General features: G+C 42.7%; 2 protein-coding genes across 2 annotated transcripts in view; one reads left to right on the top strand and one right to left on the bottom strand.

The window, feature by feature from the left end:
- The window catches only part of LOC307043150 (transmembrane protein 132C), a 264,602-nt gene that overhangs the window by 164,732 nt on the left and 80,641 nt on the right, over nt 1-19,229 (bottom strand). The window contains exons 2-3 of the mRNA XM_079687429.1: nt 7,344-7,750; nt 6,217-6,785 (exon numbers count right to left, since the gene is read on the bottom strand). Of these exons, the coding sequence (XP_079543555.1) occupies nt 6,217-6,785; nt 7,344-7,750 (976 nt within the window). The remainder of the gene's footprint in view (nt 1-6,216; nt 6,786-7,343; nt 7,751-19,229) is intronic.
- Nucleotides 12,303-17,771, top strand: LOC307043151 (uncharacterized protein). The gene is made up of 2 exons (XM_079687430.1): nt 12,303-12,320; nt 12,415-17,771. The coding sequence occupies exon 2, from the start codon at nt 13,239-13,241 to the stop codon at nt 16,524-16,526; it is 3,288 nt and encodes a 1,095-aa protein (XP_079543556.1). The 5' UTR covers nt 12,303-12,320; nt 12,415-13,238; the 3' UTR covers nt 16,527-17,771.

Raw genomic sequence — 19,229 nt, 5'->3', positions numbered from 1 at the left:
AATTATATTCCTTATCACAACTGAAATAAATCAGCTTTATTATAACTGTATTGCCTGGTCTGACTCCTTGCTTTGCAGAGGAATTCTGAAACACAACACAAGCAATGGTGTGCAGATTAGTGAGCCAAGAGACGCTAATTAATTTGTGTGTTGGGATTTCTGATGTACTGATTTAGGATAAATGCCCAAAAATGTAAATTAAAGATTAGCTTTTGGATTACATTTCATATTGGGGCACTTCAATAAAATGGTTTATAGTTGTAGGAGTTAGGGCTGCATCTGTTTCCTTTAGAGCAGGGGTGTCAAACTCAAGGCCCGGGGGCCAAATCCAGCCTGCGGCTTCATTTTCTGTGGCCCCACAAGAGCTCTGAAAGAATATAATATGTTTATAGAGTGGCGAAGTCCCTCCCCTTCCGGTGGACCTCCATGGGACCTTATTTCGGAAAAATTATGTATTGAAGTCAATGGAGAGAGAAAGATTATCTTTCGATCCCGTTTGAATTGTGCCACGAATTACACATATGATGTTTGTAAATGTAAAAGATAATTTTGCAAATCAAAAAAAATAAATGTTTCGTCAAACTGTGAAGTAACACATTTGTTTGTGTGAAACGCTCAATGAACTACATCTCCGGTCTAGCAGAACAACACACGTCACCAAGATGGCCGTCACTACTGTCTTGTCAACAAAACGATTGACTACCCTCACTATCAACACAATGTAACATGTTCAGAAGAATGTCCTGCAAAGCTGCCTGCCTGCCTTCCTTTGATTCTCTCTGAACTGCCTGGTCTTTTTAATGTTTAATGTCAACCATTTGTGCAGATAGCATGAAGTAGAAAAGATCGGGGATCGCCGATGCTAGTGTTAGCATTTCTCCCCCGGGCTTAAATTGTGTATTGTAGAATGATCACACCGGTGACAGTACTCTTTAAAGGGTTCACGAAATATGACTACTACTCTAACTGTTTAACATTTTGGGTTACTTAATGTTACTTCATATTAAGGCTAATAAAAATGACAAGGCTGTAATGCTAACTAAAGTGCTAGCCACTAGCTAGGTAGCTAACTTGATCCAGCCACTCCTGGTCCTTTCATCAGATGGCAAGTGAAAGAAAGAGCAAGACCCATTGCTGGTATGATAAAAACCTGGTACTAAGCACACAGGTATCTTGTTAAAGTTATCTTATCTTAGCCAGCGCCATATAGATAGATTATATTTATATGGCACTGATCTTAGCTATCTCTTAGTGGAGGAAAACAATGGTGACATCACTTACGCGACTCTGTGATTTGTAGTCTTTCTAGTTGCGTATTTTTCATCGTCTTATATTTCAACAGTTTTACGACAAACTGTGACTTTTTTTACATGGAAATTATGTTTTAAGATTGACAAACATCATATGTTTAATTCATGGCACAATTCAAACGGGATCGAAAGATACGTTTTCTCTCTCCATTGACTTCAATACATTATTTTTCCGAAATAAGGTCCCATGGACCGGAAGTAGAGGGGCGTGACTTCGCCACTCTATTGTACGATTACATGCCGATTTACAGAAGCACGTTGCCCTTAAACTACATGTCCCACAATGCATCTCTCATTTGACTTTTTCCTCAGAATTTGACTTTTTTTTTCAAAACATGCCTTTTTCTTAGAATTTGACTTTTTCTTAGAATTTGCCTTTTTTTTCAAAATGTTACTTTTTTATTTTATTTCTTCAGAATTTGGCTTTTCTTTATAAATCATTTTGTGACATTCTCACTGAAGAGACTTGCAATTATTTGCCCTAGACTTCTGCTTTCAGACGTAGTTAATTATTAAGTTATTACCCTATCCCATAATAATCCAATGAAGAGGCAATAATGTAATATAATACATTATTTTATATATATTAAACATATGTAGTTTTATATAGTCTTAAAGTTACAACCGGCCCTTTGAGTGCAACCCTAATGCTGATGTGGCCCGAGATGAAATTGAGTTTGACACTCCTGCTTTAGAGTGAGGTTGATAGGTGGCATATGAACATTCAAATGTAATGACATATGCATTTTGGACATGTTTCGTGTAGCCCACCATACGGTCATCATGTGCTGCTCTGTCTATTCAGCAGAAAAATGTTTTGTGGTTTGATTTAAAAATAAAAGAAAGATCAAATGATGAAGCAGCACTTAGAGTACAGATATTAGAGTTTGGCATAATTTTTCATGAAAACTTAATTCTAAATTCCTCTTTGCTCTTTTGGGCTATCTTTCTTAAAATCAAGTCATGAATCAGCCCAAAACTGGACAATAAAATGTTTTAGGTATAATCGTATTCTTATATTTCATTAACGCCACACAGGAAGACATGCATATTATATTTATGGAAGGGGCTGAATATAAACATATAGCTAAGTAATCTTATTTTTATTTCATATTCAAGGATGTTCCACTTAGTTAAATGGAACATGGAAGAGAGGTGAAGTAAGGAAGTTACAAAGATAATTGTGTCCTTCATTTTTCTTAATGGAAAATGTGACATGTGTGGCAAAGAAGAAACATTGCAGGAACTTCTAAATTGAATACATCTTAAATATGGATGTCAGATGTAACCCTAAAAGGATGATATAACAACTTGAACAAATAACCTCGAGTAATTCTACTTTGAAATGAAAAAAGTCAAAATCTTAAATAACACGATAAGCACAATACACCTTTGCTGCTGCTTTTAAGTAGTTTTTAATAAAGAAAAAGGCTTCTACATTTCATAATCTCATGTCGTCCTCAAAATGAATCTTCGCTTGGTCACAAAATGTAAGCCAGTCCATTTAGGTCTTATCTAGGCTTTCTTACCCAAGCTCGAGTACCAGTGTCAAAAAACAATTACACATTCATCTAGCACGTGTGTCATACATCTATTGTGTTCTTTCATCCATGAACACATTTCATTGTTTATCGTATCATTTTCATTAATTCACACACTGTGACACTGGCACTTCATCTACAGTAATGGGTTTGCAGGCTTGACTGTGCATCAGGTAGCCAGAGAATAACGTTATGTTCATATTCCATAATCCTTTTCTATTGTATTGATAATTCTATATGTGCAGGGATTGCGATGTATACAAAAACAAACAGGATATTAGAGCTTAGAACAGTGAGGATATATTTATCCCTACATTCTACATTTTCTTCCACTTTAAAATGTAATATCTTCTCCGCTTCAAATGGCAAAAGCTAACAATTAAATCTCATGGTCACTATGACCGGTTTATTTCTGAGTACTCCAGCTCCTATATTAGGGTTTCTCTGAAACCCTATCAAGATTTCTGAAAAAAACATGTGTTTACATGTGCAAACTCATACTAGATATTACATCAATTGATCATAAAACAGGTTATTCATGTACATGCAAACACACTCATTGTGTTAACCATTAAAGTGTATATTTTTGAAGGGTAAAAAAGGGTTGTCGTGAAAACTATGAGGAGAAATGCAAATGGGTTTTAGCAATAATTAAATAATAGCACCTGATCTGATTGGTGATCAACGTTGATGATGTGACTCAAAATGTGACTGAATTACAGGAAGAGTACTTAAAGAAGTGTCAGTCTTACAAATCCTAAGTTTTAGCTTTTGTTTTGGAGAAGAGTGCTCTCACCACCAAGTGACAGTATCATATATGTTTATTTTGGACTACAAGCACTGTGTCAGGGGATACAGCAAAAATGCCATATCCAATTTGTCAAATGTGTGTTGCCTCAAGTCCTCCTTCCTTTGATATACTGGTTCGAAGAGCTGTGAAAAAGAGATGCAATTGAAGATCTTCCCTCTACCTTTTTCCTACTTTTACCCATTTCCTTCATGGCAGTTTCTACTACCTTCCTCTCATCTCCTTTCCTTTCAGTGTCTATCTTTGTGTCAGTCTCCCTCTCTCTCACCTGTCCTCTGCCCGTGTTTCTTCATATCCTCAGCAGTTTATCATAATCACATCACCTCACTGTGATGGAGCACACTTAAGGCTTATTATGTATCACACACACACACACACACACACACACACACACACACACACACACACACACACACACACACACACACACACACACACACACACACACACACACACACACACACACACACAAACACATGAACACACAGGAATGAGATCCACTTAAGCCTTATTACACGTCTGACTGTGGTTTTAACATGGGAGATTATCCACTGGACTGTATGCTAGGGTAGGGGGCAAGAGCTGCAAGTGGAACGGCCGTGTACACAGACAAACACACAACAAAACAAAAAGACGAACGGATAGATTTGTTTGAGATTTTCGATTGGACAATTTCAAAGTCGTCGCACAGGCAGACACACATTGCATAAGACATGAAGCAGGAAAACGCTGGAAAAAAAGAAGATATGATGCCAATAAAAAATAGTTGCTGATATGTTCCCTCCATTTTCTTTCTGTAGCATATTTAAACCAACCTGTAGGACCTATACTAAGGCTTTTGCCTAAACAGCATAAGTCTCTTTGAAAAATCTCTGAAAAATCTTTGCCAATTGCTATTGTCACTAGAACTTCCCAAATACCGTAAAAGCCGCGCCTTTTTTCCCATTTTTCGACGCTGCGGCTTATATAACGGTGCGGCTAATCTATGGATTTTTACAGCTAACGACCACTAGGGGACCTCCTAAATCTATGGATTTTAAAGGTTACAGTCCACCACCTTTAACTCTATGGGCTCTATGGCCGGTCCGCGCCCCCCACCTTTAAGCGGCGGGCTCCAGCAGGAAAAGCTGGAGGCCGGAAAAGAGTGAGACAGGTAGCGCGCAAAAGTAAAAGTGGAACCGAGAGTGGTACGAGAGACAGAACGAGAGCAAGACAGACAGACATTACGAGAGCGAGACAGTTTGTCCCCGTACCACTGGTTGAAAACCACTGCTGTAGATCACTGCCGATACGTGCGCTGGGAGCGCACCGTTTAAGTTTGAAAGTTGAAAAGTTTGTGTGTCTGAAACGCTATGTGATACAGTACAGTTTACACAGCACAGTACATGTTCTGTAGCTACTATTGCACTAAATGGTAACACTTGAATACGTTATGCAAATATGCAACTTGTTTGTTGAAATGTTAATAAATGGGAGCTTCCTCAAACAGCCATCTCTTTCCCGACAATCCCCTCTGTGCACGAACCCTTACATATGGTAATTAAACATTAAAACACCTGCGGCTTATAGTCCAGTGCGGCTTATATATGTACACATCATTCAATTTAGCTGCTGCGGCTTATATTCAGGTGCGCCTTATAGTCCGAAAATTACGGTACTTTTAGGTGAACACAGTATGTGCAGCTTTTATTATGTAAAATCGATTCCTTTAACTTTGCACAAATTATCTGAATGGCCTCATGTGAAACATGGAGTTTGTTGGCAAGTGCCAATTACCATGGTTAGTGTATTCAAGGTTTTCTTTAAATAAATGTGAAACTGAAATACTGAAACATGTATTTAAAGTTTCTCAGAGTTACTATAATATTCTCAATAGTTCTAACCTCATAGGAGTATATTGTTATAGTAATGCAGCTGCAGTGTTGTGTGCTGGGATGTTCTCTGAATAGAATAATACATTGTGAAAAATGATAAATCTGTCATTTGTCAGACTGAAATCCCTAAAGTCGGTGGAATGATGAGGCAGAGATGGGATGCAGATATGCATACTTCGTCTAGACCAGGGTTGTAAACTCATTTTCCGCCAGCGAACCAAGAAGAATTTGTTTCCTGGGACACAAGCAAGCAAAACCCATTGTCAATAATGCAGGTGACCTATTAAAGCACACCTTAGAGGCATGGGTTCCACCATTTAGTTTGAAAAACCAGGATCTATTTTAATGTTATGCACCTCATTTAATTTCCTTGTCCCCCATACTTCAGTCCCTCTCAGTTCTTTTTCCCTCTCCTGCTTCTCATTCTCTGTATTTTCTTCTCTCCTTGGATCACTCATGAATATTCATGAGGTTGTTATTTGCATTGCTGGCTCCTGAAAGAGGCTGAGTACACAAAGGTGACAGCCGTCAACCTCGCGAGGCGGCAGTGTCGACAGATGAGAGAGAGCAGATGAGGAGGAAAGAAAAAACTACCAAAGGGAAACTGAAATCTGACAAAACAAAATAAAAAGAATACAAGAAGCAAAGCCAAATAACTTATATGAAAGCATTGGTTTTCCTACCTCAGAGTAAACTGTTCCGTGTTCGAACCAGTCTTCATGTAGACGCCAAACGCCACGGTCTTGCCGAGCCGAACCGGGCTGGGCGGCACCAGAACCTCTACGTTTTCATCTAGTCTCAATTTCTCTCCTTTGGCGGAAACCATGCCAAAGGTCATCGCCACTGAGCCGGCTTTCAGCATGTCCTGAAGACTCACATCCTCCCCGAGGCTCCACTGTCCTCCAAGGCCCAGTCCAAGAGGCCCAGTGTTAGCGCTCTGACCTCGCCATGGCTCATTAACGATGGAAGGACACTCTTGACCGGTCCTTTCCATTGGTATTATGGAGTAATACACATCCACTGATGGTAGAGTCACTTCAGGAGGTCTTTTTCTCACTTGTGGTGGTGTAAACCAAGCTGGGGGAATCTCCAGACGGACAACACAGATGCCAGATGGTCCCATGAGTCGGCAGCCCGCCGAGGGGGCTGCTTCACTGGTGTCACGGATGGCTATGGCTCTGACACATGGGAGGAGGGCTGGAGGAGGGGGGTCGGGCTCATCCCAACGTCGCCCTACCAGGTAAAACAATACCTGAGGACAAAACAAACATATATTTATTTACAGATAATGCTTATGTCATAATGGGAGGATTAGAAGATAAAAAGTTAGCCAAAAAAACCATTATTATCTGTCCTACACTGTAATTGACAGCTGAAATTATGAATCATGTCTTAACACATCAATACAAACAATGGGTTGTCAATGGCGAGTTTAATGATTTTCTACTCTTATTTATAAATGTTCTTCTTTCTTTCTGTGCCGACAGATTTATGCATTAGCACTAATGAGTGCATTCTTTAAAGCTGCTCTGCTCTGCATTTTTACATCAATTAACTTCACTTTTTGTAAGCCAAAGAAGAAGCTTCAAGTAGGCAATAACACCAATATAATAATTAAAATGCATCAACAAACAGATGATACATTTATAGTTTGAACCCTTTAATTATCTCTGGTTTGGATTTAATTATGATTTGGTTATGAAATTGTCATAACAAGTCAATCCTTAACATTTATTTGTTTTCAGCAGAGGATTTTTTAAAGAAAAAGATAAAAAAAAACATTTTAAGTTTAACATTAAACTGCCCATACCTGTATCCAGGGCCTTGTTGAGCCAACTTTGGGGACCACCACTTGACCTTTGACCTTCCAGTTCAGAGTCACCTGGTTGGTTGTCGGTAACAGATGTGGAGCTGGGCCCTGAAGCAGCTCTACAGGGATTGGCTGCTCAATGCTCAGGTTTCCGTAGCTGCAGTTGACGCTGGGCAGGGATTGTGGAGCAGCCACGACCTGCTCCAGTTGGTGGAGGAAGAAGGGCTCAGTCCGCGATGATAGGCTGCCATTTCGCATGACCTCCTGATTGGCTTCCCGCAGAAAGAAGGCAGAGTCGGCTCCACTTAACTGGCACTGGACAGGGAGGTAAGTGGGCAGGGAGGAGGAGAAACGGGTCTGGGAGGAGTCTGACCCTCCTCCTACTCCTGCTGCTTGGCTGTCCGACACTGAGGAGAGCAAAGGAAAAATAGAAATGATTAAATGCCTTAAACTTGAATTGTCCCTCCCATAGAAATCATGCACTGCCTGGCAGAAACATGTAGACATTACAGTGTCATTTAAATCCGAAGCATCCAAATCATCTAATAGAGTCTAGTCAACAAACAGTGTGTACATCCGAGACTCATTGACCTGTGAAATGAATGTTCATTGCACACACACACGGCTATAAACACATGCACATATCCATCAGCTTTTTCACATCAATTCACACATGCATTTCAACCCCCTGCCACAACACACTAGCATGGTGTTTCTTTACAGTTATTCTACAAGGGGATATAAGCTTAAACACATTATATCTCACTCGTGTATACAGGAATTATAGACTCAGCATCACACAGGGCTCTACATTAATGCATCACTTTTTTTTAAATCCGCATTCTGAATATATCAGAACTGACATATTGCTCTTTGGCAGTTTATTTCCATATATTTCCATTCAGTTTATATTCATTTCCTATTGTGTTTATTAAAACAGACATTTTACAAGGATTCTTAATTTCAAGCCAAGGATTAAACAGATTTTGGTGCAATATCTATTTTCTGAAGAGGACAAGGTGTTGCAAAGACTCGGCTATGATGAGAGGGAGTTTTGATTTCTTTACTTTAACCTACATCACCATTTTCTTTTCATCCATTATTTGACTTGTCAGCAATATACTGTGCAAGACACTGAACCCCACACTCTTTGAATATCAGTGTTAGCCATATGCTAACAAACAATGACAAAAACCTTGTATCGTTAAGAAGGGAAGGAAGAGTAAAGCAACAATTAAAATGATTAAATGCCTCGATTGCTAACACACTAAAATTATACATAAAGCACAATTATTTTAACTGACACTCAAAGAGCAAAACATCAGCTCAAATCTCCAAAACTCTAAACACATTTTCAGCTTTTCACACAATTTGCAAATCAACATGGCATTTTTTGCAAACCACTGCACACGTTTCTACGTTTAAGACACGAATCTGACATAAAGTCACATGTTAGCAGGTTTAGAACACTGATATTCAAAAGGCCTCACACATGGACCAATAATCAAGAAACACGTTCCACCTGACCAAACACCTGATAGCATTATTTCGTGGCTCATCAATCAGGATGTTAGCACTATAAAAAGACCACAGGTGAGTACTTTCTTACAGCAACAATGGAAGCCAACATGGAAGCAAGAGGAAGAGGAAGAGGAAGAGGTGGGTGAGAGTGAGAGGAGGAGGAAGAGGTGGGTGGGAGTGAGAGGAGGAAGAATGAGAGGTAGAGGTAGAGCTGGAGAGAGAGGGCGTTCAGAGGGTTCAGCCTAATCGAAGCCGATTTACTGTTGCCTCTGTAATCCGGACAGTTAGATTTGAAAACAGGTTAGTTACCAGTTTTTAGCTCTGCATAATTCATTATATATCAGTGCTTATATCTGTTGTGTGAAATGTATTTACTTCATTACTGTAATTGAATTGTTGGCATGTTGCATACTATAACTGTACACAAATCCTACACAATTCACTGTGGTAGACTTACTTGTATGCAACACAGACACTGACCATCCACTATGTCTTTGTTGTTTATCTGAAGGACTGAGAAAGACAGAGGTGCAGGTGGAAGGCTAAGGATTTTCAATGAGGCACAGGAAGCAGCAGTTACAAACCGGGTTTTAGCAAACAATGCATCACACTTAGAGAGATCCGAAGCATAGTAACTATGAGCTGAGATGCATGTTGCACAATGTTATTTTTGAATAAAATGTGATTTTTTTCAAAAACTCATTTGTATTTCTTCATTTACTGTATTTCTGTATACTCAAGCAATCTTTCTCTGCAGAAACCTCTCTGTGCAGAGCATAACCCATAACAGATGAAAGTGCTTTAGATTATGCTCAGCAGTGTGTAGTTGGGTGGTCAAACAATCTAGTATTAAGAATGAAGTGTGTTGTATTTGGTGCAAAAGTTTGCATTTGGTACAGTAAGTGTTTATGTAGTTATGAGTGCAGTTATTCATTTAGCAGGACAAAGGAGGTCTTTTGCACTTTGGGTGTTTGGTTTTGTGAATTGTGTTTAGTGTTCTGAGAAACTGAGCAATTAAAAAAAAAATGTGTGTTAGCAATCGAGAAAAACTGTAAACTAGACATATCCATTTCATAGAACTATGAATGGTTTAATAAAGTTCAAGAAGAGCGTCTTTATTTAAATCGATAGGTTTTGGATTCAGGTACCATACACTATAAGATAAAAATAGTCAAATGTATGCCGGAGATGGAGATCTATCGGCCATAATGTAGATATTTTGTATATCGCTTTGAAGATAGGATCATGGTATTCATTGTCTATTTTTATTTGACGATAATTTAGCCTAAGGAAAAAAAGGGGTTATATTTTGTTGGTTCTGGAAACCAGTTAAAAATCCAGGAACAACTTCCTTGCAGCAGTAAATTGTTTACAGTCTGATTAGCACCTTCAGACGCTTGAATGGAGTTGATGAATGTTTACAACAGAATTGTTTTGCAACTAACCAGTTTACAAGCTAATTTTAAGCTAATAAAAACCTAAATAAATGTCAGACTATAGCTGATGTGTTTTGATATCGGTTGTTGGCAATTGTGTTGCTTTCGAAAAAATGATGTTTACCTGCATTCAAACATAGCAAGCTGAAACATGATTTGTGACATTAAATGGATAGTGCTGAAGTGCCAAAATGCCACAGGGGAATCTGGATAAAATAGTTCATTTAATATACAAAAAACTGATGAAAATATTTCCATTTTATCACACCAAGGAATCCGTGCAGGAACAAACAAAACATACGTATGGGTTTGAGCTGAAATGTGTGTGTGTGTGTGTGTGTGTGTGTGTGTGTGTGTGTGTGTGTGTGTGTGTGTGTGTGTGTGTGTGTGTGTGTGTGTGTCCTTGTGTCCTAGGGTAGCAGAGTGTGAAAATATAATGAGGGTGGGACAGCATACCGCTGTCTGGGGCAAGTCATACTGCGGTGACTTCACAAAAAAATAATAGCAAAGAAATAAAGTGATACTCCAGTGCAACATGAATAAGCACGGTGGTTTGGTATGGTGTGAAAGCACGTAAGGAAACATTTTGATGGAGAGAGACAGGAAAAAGGGAGAGAAATAATTCTGGATTTGGAAAAAAAGAGTCACATGCAAGAAAGCCTGGTTAAAATGTAGCCTGACTGAATTTTTCATGTATTTTGTAATCATCCACTTTTGACTGACAGATAAGTTGTGTGGTCAAAACACATCAGTGCATTAGCCTCAGTAAGCTTTAGCTTTTTTTATTTTCTCATTATTGAGGTGCAAAGGCCTGTGTGTGTGTGTGGGTGTGGGCGTGTGCGTGTGCGTGTGCGTGTGTGTGTGCGTGTGCGTGTGCGTGTGCGTGTGTGTGTGTGTGTCCACAGGAGTCGCGTGAAGCATATGTCCCAATCCCGGACAGGGACCTAGAACAGCTGACGCACGCACACACACACACACACACACACACACACACACACACACACACACACACACACACACACACACACATACACACACACACACAGGCAACCACACACACATGCAGCTTTCTCATGCAGACAAAGGTTGAGCCTTGGAGGGAATCCTTATAATTGTATGAAATATCAGACAAAGATGTATTCCCTTTATCTCAGGTCATATGTCATTTCATACTTACTACCAAGGTTTTCAAAAGGATAAGTATATTTGTACAAGTTTTTCCAACAACTGCTATTCACCCATGCTCATTTCTTAGGGTATTACACTGATATTTTAAGATTCCACTATTGTCACAAGTCATTGTAAGTTATGTAAATGAAATTACAGACAAGAAAGGCTGGCCAATATCAGCTCAATATGTTGCGCTATACTACATGTGAGGATTAGCACTTTGAAATATTGCATTCAAACACTAGCATGCCATTGGCTACCATTGAACTTGGCATGATTCAGATTCCTTGGCATCATTACTTTGGCAACCAGCAACCACGACAGGAGTCCATACCCGCTGTGGTCCTGCTGCACACTGCGTATGTGTGTTTTTCTGTGTGTGTGTGTGTGTGTGTGTGTGTGTGTGTGTGTGTGTGTGTGTGTGTGTGTGTGTGTGTGTGTGTGTGTGTGTGTGGGTGTGTGTGTGTGTGTGTGTGTGTGTGTGTGTGTCCATGGGCATGTGTGTCCATGTGTGTTAAGCCAAATGCTTCTAAGTGCCTGTGTTTATGGAATTATGAGTGCTCTTGCTGGTCTGTATATGTGCTAATGTTGTATAAGTGAACATTAGCAGGAGAAAGTATACTGTAGGCCTATATAGTATATACACAAGTATATGAGTAATATAGTTGTGTGTGTTTGTGTGTGTGCTGTAAACTCATGTTTGTGCTGGGTGTATGAGGGTTCAATTAATGGGGTTCAGTTTATGTGTGTGGTACTTTAAATCTGGGTGGAGCTTCGCAGGGTTTATTGATGTGTAGAGGGGATACATAAATGAACGTCATTGAGATTGAGGAATCAGGAGAGGCCACTAGTAAGTGTGATTATTATATTGAATTTGATTTAAGTTGTATGGGATATGTGTGATCCTAATTGTTGTATTGTTGTTGTCCTTTTTTTCTTCTAAGGTTAACAACCTATTTGAATTTGATTAAATTATCAAACCTAGGAGTTGTTTCCTTCCATCTTGATTCCACCCATACTGTCGGGAGATAGACAGTACAGTTGTTAACTAACCGCATCGGGAGGAATAAAGGTTTCAACCGACGGCGAGAGACAGCTAGGAAGATAGACTACAGCAACGGTCGGCGGGAAGTGAATGCCCGAGGCTACCAAAGCTAGCAAGGACCGTCGAAGCTAGCGGAGCGGAGCTAACGAAGCTAGAAAAGCTAGCGAAGCTAGCGGAGCTAACGAAGCTAGCGGAGCTCGCGAAGCACCGAGGGACGCCGGTCCGCAAGTAGAGCTGACGACCGGACGACAAGGAAACCCCGTGGTCGCAACGGTCGGCGGAAAGTGAAGGCCCGAGGCTAGCAAAGCTAGCGGAGCTAACGTGGTCGGAACACGTGATTGACAAGGCTATTTTCGGCGCTATCTAGCCAAAGAAGCTAGCGGTAGCATAGCAAAGACGAAGCAGTAGCTAGACAGCAGACTGAAGGTTGCCAGGAAACAAAGCTAACCAGCAAGAAGACAATAACTAGCTAGCTCGCACACTGAAGGGTGCTAGTATACAAAACCAAGCTAGCTATCCAAGTCAAAGACACCAAGCTATTGGCTAGAAAACGAAGCCAACCAGCTAGGTATCCAGCTAGCTAGCCAGGATAAGACAGATTGAGCTAAACTCAGCCTTAAATTCAGAGAGCTGATTAAGGGGGAGGAAACAGTGAAGCATCTGAAAGACCTGCGGAACTGGGCGAAGGTGGCTCTAGGTCGTAAGGTGAACTCAGTAACAAAGATGGTGAACACTATGTCAGAGGAGGAGTTGATGAAAGAATATGGTGAAGTCCACAAGGCCGCCACCAAAGTCACAGAGGCCAACAGTGAATACCTGATGAAATTAATTCTGAACGCTGATAGCGACGAGGACCAAGTATCAGAAGAGCTGAGGGCAGACGTGGAAAAGACGGATGGAGAAACCAGCCAAAGGCTTGAAGAGATCAGTGAAGTGATTAAAGCAAACCTTTGGTCTAGGCATGGAGAAAGGAAAGTGATGTTTGCTGTCGGGGAAGCTGAAAAGGTCTATGAGGAGGCAGAAGCGACACAAATTGACCTAGTAAGCTATGAGAGTTACGAAAAGCAGCTAAATAATTTAGAAATACTCATTAAGGAATTAAAAGAAGTGCACAGCACCTGGAGGGGATGGGCTCCTGAGACTGCTAAAACAGATGTGGAAGAGATAGTGCGCCAGCTGGAGACAAGGAAAAATGCACTCAAGCGTCAAAAGGAAGCTGAGTTTAACAAAGCACGCGGTGCAGCAGAGTTGGCACGCACCGCAGCAGGGGATGAGCGCGCCCAGTTCGCCCTGGTTCAGCTAAGACAAGACCAGACCCAACGCTCTAAATTGGCCGAGGCTCAGATTGCAGCAGAAGAAGCACGGTTTGAACTCATGAAAGCGCAGCACAAAGCAGTGGAAGAGGCGCACACTACTGGCGTGGCAGGCACGGAACCCAGAGACAACCCGATGGGAGCGATATCAAAGATACGACTCAAGCCGGTAAGCCTTCCCAAGTTCAGTGGCAGTATGAGGGAGTTTCACCGCTGGAAAAAGGACTGGGAATTTTTGCAGAAGCAGGGAGAACCGTCCGGGTCGCCTGAAGTCAAGAAGTTCCAGCTTCTTGACAGCATGGAAGAGAAGGTAAAAAAGGATGTCACATTGGCCAGCTACAGTACAGTCGAAGACATGTTCAGAGTACTGGAGAACCGTTACGGGAACAGGTCCACGATTGCACTACAGATCGTCGCAGAACTTGAGAAGATACCAGCTGTGAAAGGAGACCAGCCGAGGAAGGTGATAGACCTCATCCAAGCTGTGGAAAAGGCTTTGGCAGACCTCACAGACCTCGGGAACCCTAGAGCCATCAACCACCCGCTGATGATTAGGTCTATAGAAAGCAAGCTGCCCGACCAGGTGAAGCGAGAGTGGGTCATCTTCAAGGCTAAGCCCGAAAACGGTGTCACCCCAGTCAACCATTTCAATGCGCTTCTGAAGTTCCTGAAGGAGCAAGAAGAAATTCTAGAGAGCTTGGAACAACTGAAAATAACAGAGACATCTGAAAAAATTGAAAAGCCGCAAAACAGGTTCGAGAGGAAGTATGCCTACACAAAAGCCACCAGAAGGGACACTCCAGAAGGGGAGTGCGTCGTGTGTGGAGAGGAGAAACACAATAACAAGTTATTCTTCTGCAAGAAGTTCAAGGGGTTTGGCTTGGCTGAGAGAAAGACTGCTGTGAAGAAGGTAGGAGCATGCCGCGTTTGTCTTGGATGTCACGACGTGGTAGAAGAGTGCACAGACAGGTTCCTCTGCAACAGGGAAGACTGCCAAGAGGGGACCTCCTCGGACCACCACTACCTCCTCTGTCCAAAATGGGAACAGCTACCAAAGGGGAAACTTGGAAAAGGCAGTGAGAGGGTAAGGGAGCTAACAGAAGAACAAAAGCTAGCCTTGTCCAAATGTTCCCCAGAGGCGGCGGCGGAGATCATGAAAGCTTTCAGCAACAGCAACAAGACTTCAGTGACAAGGAGCGCTAGGAAGGATGAAGGTGGACTTCTGGAAGAAAATAGACTGACCGAGCACCCTGTCATCATGATGCTGTTGGAAGTCACTGCCAACGCGGGGCAAAAGATCGGAGCTCTGATTGACCTCGCATCAGACACCAACTACATCACTCATGTAGCGGCTGACAGGCTCGGTCTGAGCAGAGAAGAAGTCACTCTGATTGTGCATGGAGTTGGAGGAATGACCGTGACAGTCGAGACGAAGAGGTACCTCCTGCGAGTAAGAGTCAAGACCCCCAAAGGTACTGTGAGGGCTCACAAGCTGGTTTGTTATGGCCTGGAGGAGATCGCTAAAGTGCATTGGAGCGTCAGACCTGAACAGCTAAAGAGGTTCTTTCCGGAGGTTGCAACGGAGGAACTGAAGAGACCAGACCATGTCGAGCTTCTCATCAGTCACAGAGAGGGGAGACTCGCTCCACAAAGACTGAGGATAGTTGGAGACCTCGTCTTATGGGAGGGCCCACTGGGTAAAACCGTGGGCGGAGCACATCCCAGTCTGTTCGAGGATGTAAAAGTGGCAATGCACCAGTCTGAGACGCACTTCGCTCGCTCGATGAGGACAGCTGCAGTGGGGTACAGAGAAGTAGTTGAGAGTCCTGAGATTCTGAGGAAAGAGGAGACCAAGAGCCTGACTCAGGAAGTAAAGGCGGAGACCAGGAATACAACTGCAACAAGGAGAGAAGTTCTCGAGTGGTGGAAGTGGGACAGCATCGGTGCGGCCTGTGAACCCAGGTGTGGTGGGTGTCGCTGCGGGACATGCCAGCCAGGAGGAAAGGAAATGACCCTGGCAGAAGAAAGGGAGCTGGAAGTGATTAAAGAGGGGCTGTCCTACATGGCCAAAGATGAACACTGCCTGACTCCGCACTGGGACGCATCTTACCCATGGACCGAGGACCCAGCCTCACTTCCAAACAACAGAAGAGGAGTGGAGGCCACCTTCCTGAAAACAGAGAAGCAGCTCAGGAAGGAAACTGAGTGGCAGTCTGCCTACAAAGGTCAGATTCACGAGATGGTGGAGAGAGGCGCGGCAGTAAAACTCACCACGGAGGTGAGAGTGGGACTGAATCTTCGTGAGGAGGAGGTAAGACCAGAAACGCCTGACCCTTTGACTAGAAGGGAGCTACTTAGTCAAGTTAGTGGACTCTATGATCAAATTGGCCTGGTTACGCCTGCAAAGCAGAAGGGGACTATCCTCGTCAGAAGGGCCTTCCAAGAGGCGGAGAGAGGAAGATTGACAAAGGAGACTTGGGACAGCCCACTCTCAGGGAACCTCCGAGAAGATGCTATCAAGCTGTTTGAAGAGTATGTGAGGCTGAGTAAGGTCAAATTCCACAGGAGTCTCACGCCATCCGGGTGGAAAGGCAAACCGTGGGGGGTCACGTTTTCAGATGGGAGCGATGACGCATACGGTGCCGTGATGTACCTGAGATGGGAGTCAAAGCAAGGGGTCGAGGTCAGGTTGGTGTAGTCAAAGGCCAAGCTAACACCTCTCGACCAAAAGGGAGATGTAGTCAAAGCTGAGATGTGCGGTGCGGTTTTTGCAGCTCGGTTAAAAGGGTATTTGCAGAAGCACGGACGGTTGGAGGTGGAGCGCTGGTTCCACTTTGTTGACAGTCAGACGGTCCTGGGAGCCATCCAGCGAGAGAGCTACGGGTATCAGACTTTCTTCGCAAACAGGGTCGGCGAGATCCAGAAGGCCGGACCAGTAACTGACTGTTGGTGGATCCCAGGGCCAATTAACATCGGCGACATCGTAACAAGAGGAGCAACTCCTGAAGACCTGGGAGAGGGCTCAGAGTGGCAGAGGGGACCAGAGTTCCTGGTGAGGCCGCTAGAAGAATGGCCCATGAAGTCGGCCGCTGAGGTGGCAACTGGTGCCAGAGAGAGTGTGGGCAAGCTTCAAAGAAAAGCATTCTCGGCAATACTCACCAGAGCCCAGTCAACCAAAACCCCTATCCCTGACGACACCAGTGGAAAGGACGCAGAGGCTGAGGAGTCCCTAGTTAAGGTTGGTGGATCCCCAGAAACCTCCGAAAGGGAAGAAGCTTCAGTCTTGACAGAGAGAAGACCGGAAGGAAAGTTTCGGAGCATTGCTGTTTTGAACCTGGTAAAACCAGAGAGGTTCAGCAGTCTGGCTAGGCTATGTGGAGTGGTCGCATGGGTCCGGCGAGCTGCAGAGAAATGGCTGACTAGAAGAGGCCGAGCGACGGGTCAAGCAAAGTGGGAGGCAAGAGTCCTGGACAAAAGAAAAGGCAAACCTGTGCCTCTGCGGGGGGACCTGGCTTCGGGGTCGTGGAAGATTCCGAAGTTGAGAACTAAGGAGAAGAACCTCCTCAGACACCACCACCAGAGCAAGGTTATTTAGGTTGGTGGCCTCCTTGGGTCATCCGACCAGGGTGCCAAGTGGGAGGTGTGCTGTAAACTCATGTTTGTGCTGGGTGTATGAGGGTTCAATTAATGGGGTTCAGTTTATGTGTGTGGTACTTTAAATCTGGGTGGAGCTTCGCAGGGTTTATTGATGTGTAGAGGGGATACATAAATGAACGTCATTGAGATTGAGGAATCAGGAGAGGCCACTAGTAAGTGTGATTATTATATTGAATTTGATTTAAGTTGTATGGGATATGTGTGATCCTAATTGTTGTATTGTTGTTGTCCTTTTTTTCTTCTAAGGTTAACAACCTATTTGAATTTGATTAAATTATCAAACCTAGGAGTTGTTTCCGTCCATCTTGATTCCACCCATACTGTCGGGAGATAGACAGTACAGTGTGTATGTATGTGTGTGTGTAAAAACTGGACAGGAACAAAGCCAGATGTAGAGAGATTTGACGAGGCCCATCTGTGATTATTTTTCCTCCCAAAAATGCCCATCCTGCTTTATTTCCAAGTTCACACACACACACACACACACACACACACACACACACACACACACACACACACACACACACACACACACACACACACACACACACACAACCAATAATCAAAACACAGCGGAGCGTGTAGGACAGAAAGAAAGGAAAAAACTGTGATAAGCAAGGCAAGATGTCTTTGGAGTGAGAAGGAGCGATAGCAACATGTGATTTGGTATCAGCACTGCCTGATATTGTCTTGGTTAAATAATTACTCCGATATTTATATTAATTAGAATATGCAAACAAACACACAGGGCTATCTTTCAAATCAGCATGGTTTGGGCATCTGACTGCAAGTGAGCGTGTGTGTGTGTGTGTGTGTGTGTGTGTGTGTGTGTGTGTGTGTGTGTGTGTGTGTGTGTGTGTGTGTGTGTGTGTGTGTGTGTGTGTGTGTGTGTGTGTGTGTGTGTGTGTGTGTGTGTGTGTGTGTGTGTGTGTGTGTGTGTGTGTGTGTGTGCCGACACACATTGTTGCACGCACCAGTGTGTTACGCTTACACAGCAGAATTATTTTTTTTTTTTTTACGAAAACATAATTCGTAGCTCCATTAAACATTTCTGTGCAAACTTTCAGTTTCATTTTTGGTGCATTGGCATTGTACAGGGTGGACATGCATTGCCAATACAGAAGGTATCAAAATGCTCCAGAATGTTATTCTTGATTTGCTGTTACTACCAATTTTGCTTTAATGTATGACAAACCATGCACAAACTACTTCTCCCTCCACTCTCTGCTCCCCTCCATCTGTTTGGTTCTCCTTGCCAGTCCTCCTATTTTTCTTGCTTAGGTTTTTCTACACACTTGAACAAATAGCTGGTTCTTGTAAGTTATTAGTGCTTTCGGGCGAAGCTAATCCAAATGAGCAAAAAAAAACTAATATATTGTTCACGACTGCTGTCCTATATGTTTGAACTTCTGGAATACAACAACATGTAGGAAATGAATAAGTGTTTGATGAAACGCATCAAAACATCTGTTTGCTTTTGCCTCATTTGCAGATTTGTTCGAAAGAAGTATCCCACCCCAACACCTGGACAAAAAAAAGAAAATAACAGTGCAGACACAGTACAGCAAAGAAAAAACATGAAGAGAGAATTTCCTGAAAAGAATTAACTCCATTGATCACACAGATGGCACACTATCTGAGAGAGACAGAACGAGATGGGGGGAGTGAGAAGAATACAGATGGATACAGCGAGATATAAAGACGGAGATGGTGTGAGAAGTAAAAGAAAGGGAGGAAAGAGTGT

Source organism: Notothenia rossii, assembly GCF_949606895.1.
Source record: "Notothenia rossii genome assembly, chromosome: 6".
Taxonomy (NCBI): domain Eukaryota; kingdom Metazoa; phylum Chordata; class Actinopteri; order Perciformes; family Nototheniidae; genus Notothenia; species Notothenia rossii.
Note: the sequence above shows the minus strand (reverse complement) of the source record. Positions and strands in the feature narration are given on the sequence as shown.

Bases quoted from the DNA above. Each gene is read 5' to 3' on its own strand.
- LOC307043151 (XM_079687430.1), top strand. From the start codon at position 13,239: ATGGTGAACACTATGTCAGAGGAGGAGTTGATGAAAGAATATGGTGAA.